Source organism: Pinus tabuliformis, chromosome 5_2 (assembly GCF_031772625.1).
Source record: "Pinus tabuliformis cultivar Carrire ecotype Pingquan chromosome 5_2, CPIR1, whole genome shotgun sequence".
NCBI classification, from domain to species: domain Eukaryota; kingdom Viridiplantae; phylum Streptophyta; class Pinopsida; order Pinales; family Pinaceae; genus Pinus; species Pinus tabuliformis.
The window spans coordinates 452407526-452416010 of NC_142306.1; the positions used below are offsets into that span (position 1 = coordinate 452407526).

The 8485-nt window shown below is 42.8% G+C and overlaps 1 protein-coding gene across 1 annotated transcript; it reads right to left on the minus strand.

Annotated features, from left to right (window-relative positions):
• Positions 1–824: 824 nt before the first annotated feature.
• LOC149159625 (uncharacterized) lies at positions 825–6174 on the minus strand. The gene is made up of 2 exons (XM_089434366.1): positions 2005–6174; positions 825–1892 (listed from the first exon to the last, which is right to left on the minus strand). The coding sequence occupies exons 1-2, from the start codon at positions 6172–6174 to the stop codon at positions 825–827; spliced, it is 5238 nt and encodes a 1745-aa protein (XP_089290492.1).
• Between the last annotated feature and the right edge of the window lie 2311 nt (positions 6175–8485).

The following is an 8485-nucleotide window of genomic DNA, read 5'->3' on the forward strand; positions in this document are numbered from 1 at the left end:
ATGCTGGATTATAATTTAAAAAACTAAAATCATTAGAAAAACACTTCATAAATAAAGATAAAAAAATACATACACCCATTTAATAAAAATGTTAAATTTAAATTTTTATTGGTATTTTGTCGGACACGATGCAAAACTCCAAATTTATATAAAAAAATCCTTCTTATTTGAATAATATTATTATAATAGTCAAATGTCTAAAGAAATTCAAATTCCTGTACAGCTCAATGATTGCAGGTTCCCAAAAATTTCTAAAATTCCTGTACAGCGCAACGATTGCAGATTCCCAAAAATTTCTAAAATTCCTGTACAGCTCAACCATTGCAGATTCCCAAAATTTTCTAAAATTCCTGTACAGCTCAACGATTGCAGATTCCCAAAAATTTCTAAAATTCCTGTGCAGCTCAATGATTGCAGATTGCATGTTACATCCATTGGAAGGCCAACGGCAAAAACTCAAGGCAAAAAGGAAGAGTAAGTCTGAGTGGAGGTGAGCCTGGACAGAGAAAGAATGCCAGCTCTGAATTTATGGTCGGAGTTAACATCCCTGTGATTATAATAAGTTTCAGTGGCTTAAAATATTTTTTTGTTGTTGGGGACGTCAATTTTTTTTTTTTAACAATGTCGTCTACTCATATATTATAAAACCAACAGTCCAGTGTTCTAGTACAAAAGAGGGAGATTTCGGGAGCTGAGGTTCAAAATTGGGTTCGCAGACCCGTAGTCCTCGTAGCTTCTATAGATTAAACACAAAACTAGAAATAAATGGCTATATTGCCTGACATATGATCCTCCTAACCAACGAAATTTACAATGCATAAGATTCAAGGGGAGTGCTGGGTAACAGAGTCATCCGGGAGAGGCCCTCTCCTGCTTACTCTAGTTGAGGCTTCAGCCTGCTGGCTTTCGGTGAGGGAGCGGAGATGATCTATGGCAGCTTCCATGTGTATGCAGCGGTCCTTTAAATCTTCGATTTCTTTCTTCCTTTTCTCCAATTTTTTTCGCTTGGAATTTCTGTCAGCATGATAATCCTCGGTCAGCTCCTTTACCTGTTTGTTCAGTGCATTTATCATGATTACATGCGCTTTGCACATGTGACAATCCTTATTGTTGAAGATGTTTCCCATTGAATTCCTGGCCTGAGGCTGATTAGCAGGTTGGTTGTGCTGGTCCGCCATTCTAAAGTGGAATTCTAACTCAGCTGTATCCCGAGGAATTTCTGGAATGGCAGTGGGCGTGAGGGCGATCCCACTGGTCTGCTTGCTCGCTGGATTATTTGCCAAGGGCCTCAGAACAAAACTGAAGACAAACACCAGACTGTTAGCATAAATAAAAGCACTATATTGGGAAAAAACGTTTACCCAGGATAGTGGTTGAGCAGCTGCGTTCCAAGTCGAGTTGAGCGTCTTCAAACGTTGCCTGAGATTTAGAGGAGCGCTGGAGTCTCTGAGAAACTGGAAGTCGTGGTTGCTAACCGAGAGGAGCTCGGTGTTGTCTTTGAGCAAGAAACTGCCCTTTTGATCCTGAGATGATCCTTCTAACTGAAGCACCCGCCTGTAGAGAACCCTTCGCCTCTGTCTCTGATTACCATGAGTTGTGAGAGTCCTGAACGAGTCGCTGTCTTTTATAGGGACGAAGAGGGCTCGCTCATGCTTGAGTCGAGCAGTGGTGAATCTGTTTTTGAAGTCCGAGAGATCTTTGTGGTTGCTTTTTACCTGTCCTTGAGGCCTGTCTCCAGCATGGGCGTGATCACTCCCTGAGATCTTGTCTGGATTGGTTTTTGTGAGGATCCCCGTCGTGCCTGCCTTCCTCGAATCCGATGACCGATGCACTGTCCCAAATCGCCTGTTTTGACAGTCGAGGAGGATATGGAATGATGAAGATAGGGTGATCTCAATCCAGCAGCTTTGATACGAATGCCTGAGGTGACCTATTGTCCGGTGCGAAGGGAGGGCGTCTTTACTAAGGAATATCCCTGTCATATATTTCATTATTTTCTTTAACCTGGCCCGTGAGTCTTCCCGTGGCTTTGTTTGCCTGCTCGTCAGCTTCCCCATTGCTGTTTCTTAAAACATGTTTGTAAGTCACTTTGCTGATGCCCTTGAGTTGATCCATTATTCTGCCTCTGATTCTGTTTAAGGCGATTTGACTGAAGTCTTTTCCAGAGTTCATTGCTGCAATGATGATCGCTGAGTCTCCCACGACTAAGAGGTTTTGAATGCCTAACTTCAGGGCGATGGAGGTCCCCAACAGAAGGCTATAGGCCTCAGCCTTATTATTCGTCATGCTGCCTAAACCCCACTCGTAAATAACTATTGTTTTCCCTTGAGGGTCTTTTATTATTCCCCCAGCTCCAGCTCTGCCTGGGTTATTTTTCGAAGCCCCGTCAAAGAAGAGCGTGAACCTCTTTTGGTTTTGAATCCATCTGTGGATTTCCTCCTTTGACCCTCTGAGTTTCCAATCATTCTGCCCTGCTCCTATTCTTGTTATGTTTTTTGTTCTTGTTTTGCATTTGAATCTCCCTATCCATTCCTTTACCCTATCCTCTTTGTAATCCGGGTCTGCCTGAGAAATCCCATTAGCTTCAATTGTTTCAGCGATAAGAGCAGTTGTTTTAGCCAGTATGCTAGTGATGTTAGGTTTCTTGTTTTTGAAAATGCATTCGTTCCTGGCTAACCATAACTGCCAGCAGAGGTTTGAAGGGATGCTGGTCCATATCCTCTTAGCTAAATTCATGTTCTTGGTGGCGTAAGGGAAGGTTTTCCCCCAACCTTTCTGAAGGAGGGAGATCTGATTGGGAAGATCTCCAATAATTACAGGGCTGGCTATGAGTTTCCAGCAGGATCTTGCAACTGGGCAATCAATGAATAGGTGGTTGATGGTTTCTTCCGCCTCCCTGCACATGTAACAAAGAGATGGACCATAAATTCCTTTCTTCCTAAGGTTTTCTGCTGTCAAGATTTTGCCATGAAGCAAGGTCCAATTGAAAAATTTTATCTTAGGAAGGCTTTCAATTCTCCATGCTGCTTTGTGTAGATGCCAATTATTGTTTGCCGTTGAGTTTTGGAGTGCCTTGTATCCTTCTTTCACTGTGTAATTGCCTCCGGTTGGATCCCAAACATAGTTATCCTCTTTCTCTTTGGAAGTGGGAGCTGAACCTGAGAGAGAGAGCTTGAGGTCTTTCCATAAATTCTCCAAACCAGTAGGTAGTTGCAAAGTTTTCCATCCTTTCCAACTGTTTTGATCCCATAGTGATATGTCGAACAGAGTTTCAAGGTTGGCTTCTGTCATCCACTGTTGTAGAGGTCTGAGATTGATGGAGTTTTCCTTTGCTTCAGTACCCATTATTCTGTCCTTCCACACGTTGATATGCTTGCCATTGCCTGGGACTGTGGAGATATGAAACTTGAGGAGGGGAAGTGTTTTTTTGATTAACTTCCAGACAGGGGTGCATTGTCTATCAGTGATTATTTCTGAGAGGATGTTGCTGTTGATCCCATTCAGATATTTCCTTTTGATGATCTCTGTCCACCATGTCCCTTTCTCTTTTAAGATTCTCCATATTAACTTGAATCCCATTGCCATATTTGCCAGCCTAGGTACTCTAATTCCTAGCCCTCCTTTTTCAATCGGAAGGATGACCTTTTCCCAATTCACCAAGCTGAATTTTTTGGAGTTTTGCTTTCCACCCTTCCATAGGAAGCTTCTGAGAATCAGTTCCATATGTTTATGTATGCTTGAAGGGGCGAGGGTGATGGCAAATTGATAGATAGGGAGGGCTGATAGAATGGCTTTAATGAGAATTGATCTACCCGCCAAGTTAAGCCAGTACATCCCCCAGCTTTGCAGTTTCCCTCTGAGCTTCTCAATAAGCTTGATCCAAACTTCGTTCTTGAGAGCCTCTTTAGCAAGAGGTAGACCTAAGTACATGAAGTGAGACCAATTAGATTGGGCTGGAATTTCCATTATTATGGAGATTCGTTGAGTTATGTATCTTGGTACATTCCAGGTGTAAATCATACACTTATTGTTGTTTAATTTGCCCCCCGAGGCTTGAAGGAAAAGGTCCAGGATGGTCTTGAATCTCCTGGCCATGAGGCTTGATGCACCCCCAATTAATAAAGTGTCGTCTGCAAATAGGGAGTGATTGATCCCTTTTGCTCCTCGGATGATGTCCACTCCTGTTATTTCCTTCAGCTTTCGCTTGTTTTCCAAATGCAAACTCAAAGTTTCTGCCATGATGATGTAGAGGAAAGGAGAAAGAGGGCATCCTTGCCTCAGGCCTCTTGTGCTCTTGAAGGCGCTGCAAGGCCTACCATTGATTAAAGGGGCTGTCCAATTTTGTGAGATGCTTTCCATTACCCTGTTAATAAATAGCTCTGAGACACCGAACTTCCCAAGGACATTCCTCAGAAATGTGTGGTTTACCCTGTCAAAGGCATTCGCCATGTCCAGCTTGATTATCATGCCCTTCTCGTTTCTAGCCACGCTACTATGAATCGCCTCCTGTACCAGGATTACATTATCAGTTATATGTCTCTTGGGGAGGAATCCTCCTTGGTTATCCGAGATAAGAGAGGGAAGGATTTTCTTGAGCCTGTTTGCCAGAATCTTGGTGATAATTTTGTAAGAGACATTACATAATGAAATCGGTCTGAACCTGTCAAAGGATTTGGGATTGGGCTCTTTTGGGATTAACGCTAAATGCGAAGACTTGATACTGCTGCCCATCTTGCATTTTGAGTGGAAATTTTTCACCATTCTTATGTAATCTTTCTTGATGATGTCCCAGTGGGTTTTGTAGAAGCTCACAGTAAAACCATCAGGCCCTGGGGCTTTGTCAAGAGGCATACTATTGACTGACCATTCGATCTCCTCTATAGATATTTCTTTGTCCAGCTCACGATTTTGATCTTCTGAGACCTTTCTCTCTATGATATTGGCGAAATCTGGATTGTCTTGATATAGAGGATCAGCTGTGAGAAGGGATTGGAAGTGCTTAGAAGCAGCCCCCTTGATTTCCTCTTGGTTCGTAAGTTCTTTGCCTTCGAACATTACCCTTTCTATGTTATTTCCTGCCCTCCTCATTTTGAGGCTGTTGTGGAAAAACTTAGTGTTCTTATCCCCCGAATTGAGCCATAAACATCTCGACTTCTGCCTAAATTCTTCCTCTTCTTTGCGATGCTGTTTGTAAAGTGCTTTGTACAGCTCGCTTTCTTTCTTCTGATCTTCCTCCGTTTCTTGGACAGCTTCCTTTTCCTGATTCCACTGCTCTAAGTTCCTTTGCAATTCATTTTTTTCCTTCTTTTCCTCGATCACGTGGTTTCTTGCCCACTTTTTTATGGCAATCCGCAGTAGCTTGATCTTTGATTCCCAGACAAAGTGGGGGGAGCCTGTTACTTCTGTTGTCCATGCTTCTTTTATCGTGGTTTTGAAGTCTTCACTGGAATCCCAAGCTCTGTTATATTTGAAAGGTAACGGACCCATGTCTTCGCCTTTGTCTAAGTACAACGCCACTGGTTTGTGATCTGAGATGAAGCCCTGTATTATTGTGCTGCGGATCCTCGGGAAGCTGGTGACTGTTCTCTCCTGAACTAAAATTCTGTCAAGTCTCTCTTTGATGTTATTCCTACCTGTTCTTTTGTTTGACCAAGTGTAACGGCCATTTTGAGGGGGTATGTCAATGAGGTTGTGGGTTTGTATAATTTCCTCCAATTTTTCTCTGTAGGGGTCCATCATAAATTTCCCTCCTAGTTTCTCCTCTGCATTTCTTATTAAGTTGAGATCCCCGCCTAGGAAAATGTTCCTCCCCCGGGCAGTCTCAAGATCTTCAGTTAGGGAGTCCCAACATGAAGCTTTGTCCCTGAAGTGTGTGGGAGCATATACGTTGTATATTGTGTATTCCTCCTTCTTGTCGGTGCTTTGCATATCCATTCTGATCCACCATCTGCTTTGCCTGTTGTCCATGAGTTTCCACGTACTCTTGTTCCATATTGCCCCTATTCCTCCTGATGTTCCTATTGCACTTGTGGCTATTCCTTCATATTTTCTAATTCTTATTAGGCTGTTTTGGAATTCTTGTTCACTGATTTTGGTCTCCTGGAGTAGGAGGAAGTCTGGATGTTCTGCTTTGATAAGGTCTCGGACTGCGTTTTCTTTTAGGGAGGAGCCCATCCCCCTACAGTTCCAAGAGACCAAAATCATCATTTACCTGATTTGTTGTGGATCCCACTCTTCTCCTTTAGTTTCTCCCCGCTTCCTTTGTTCTTATCAAGATAGGTGTCCATTGGTTGCTGGGTCCCAGTGGCCATTTCTTTTGCCGCGTTCTCATCTCTTATTTCTTTGTTTGATTTCCTTCCTACTTTTCTCGGAGGGTCTGTGGCTGAGTTGTTTTCCTTTGTTTTATTTCTTGTTAGAATTCGCTCCACTGTTGGAGGGGGAGAGACCGGGCGGGGAGAAGAGGGGGAGGTTCTGGGGCCCTTGGGGGACGGAGGAGGGGATGGAGGATCCTCTGAAGCCAGGGATTCAAAGGGGTTAGAAGAGGAGGGGATGGGAGGCTCAGAACTGGATGGGTGCATGGAGGGGAAAGGTGTTTCCGATGAGGGCTCAGCTGATTCCGGGGGAGGGTTTGCCTTTTTTTTTTTCCTGACTATTTCCCATGCTTCCTCAGGGGCTTCATTATTGCTAATATCTTCTGTTCTAGATTTACTGCATCTATTAGCAAAATGACCGTATTCATGACATACCTTACACTTGAAGGGGAGTTGCTCGTAGTCCACTTGCTGAATGTGCGTCCACTGGTCTACTTTGAGTTTGATTGCCTCTGGTAAGCCTTTGCCCAGATCTACTTCTACGCATATCCTTGCACAAGCATGCATATTCTCCTTTGGCTCCGATCTGTCTACATATTTCCCTACTGCGTTCCCGATAGCCCGTACAGATTCGTCTCCCCAACAGTGGAGTGGTAGGTGCGGAAGACGAACCCATACAGGGACCGCATTGGGGACGTCCATTTCTGGATCGAAGTCAGGGGTCCAGCGGTTAAGATAAAGTCCTCTGGTGTCCATGAAATAAGGGCCGTTTCTGAAGATGAGATTGCGATCCTCCACTGATTCAAAGAGGAAGGTAAAGAATCCCCTTCCACAAAACCTTATTGCGATTTTTCCTTGGACCATCGCGTTCCAGTTTCTTTCCACCCAGCGTTGGACCGTGCGGGGGGAAGGCCATAACCCCGTGAACTGTCCAACTAAGCCACGATCTGCTAGAGCCACAGCAGCTCTTCTTGGCAGTGCTGGGGGAAGAGAGACCTCCGGGATTTCGTCCAACTTCTTGACAAACTTTGAGGCTGAAGGGCGGATCCTTTCTTTGTTGTTCTCTGGAATGAGAGAGGCGAAGGCTTTCTCCATTTCTGCTTGCTCATGAGAAGGCGGTTCCATAGTTCCTCGCAGGGGCTCGCAGATAGCTCGATAGGAGGCCAAGGGGCCCGAAAGAGAAGAAGGCAGGAGGCCTTGTAAAGGAGGGAAAGCAGCAAGAAGCCGCAGCCAGCCTCGGGGCTGTCGCGGAAAGGGCAGGAGGCCCGAAAGCGGAGAGGGCAGGAGGCCCGATCAGACAAGAAAGGCCAGAGGCCCGGGCGCAGAGAGGGCGGGAGGCCCTGGACGAGAGGTTCAGGAGCGGAGAGCTGCGGCCCAGCAGCGGGGCTGCCAGGCACAGGCGTGCTCAGGAGGTCAGGGGCGCGACAGGGAGCGGGAGCTCGCTATCCATCAGTCAATTGCAGAGCCAAACCAAAAAAGAAGAACAAATCATTGACCATCGGGACGTCAATTTTGATCATTTCAAATAAAATATTTATATGAATAATGATGAGAATTAGTGTTTTTTAAATTAATAGGAGGGTTTATTTAGTTTTAGTAAAAATTATACATTCAAAATTTAATATTTATATTAAAAAATAATTGTGGTTTTAATTGAATTTATTATAAATTTTTTTTTTTTTTAAATTATAGATAAGAAAAATGAACTTTAATTTATATATAAAATGGTTGTTTTTCATCATACTATATAATTTCAAACAAGATTGCAATTTTTTGTTATTTAAAATGCATTTTTAAATACATAAGCAAATTTAGCACTCTAAAAATTAAAAATTTCTTCCAAATATTAATTAAAATTAATAAAAAAAATATATTGAAAAAAGTCATTTAGTGGATAAGAAATAATTTAATTACTATTAATAATCATTCTAACATATTAAGATGGACTTCCCTAAATTAAATAATCAATTAAAAAACATACTTAATTAAATGGGGATATTTTTTTAATATTGTATTTGAGAACTGAATTTTTTATTTAATAAATTTGTTTTGATGTGAATGCTATTTTTTTATTTCAATATACATTTTGAGAAAATGAAGATTTCTTTCTTTTCTAAAATATCTGTGGGTAAAGCTCTCTCTAAAATTGGTAGAGATGTTGTAATTTCCTTTAT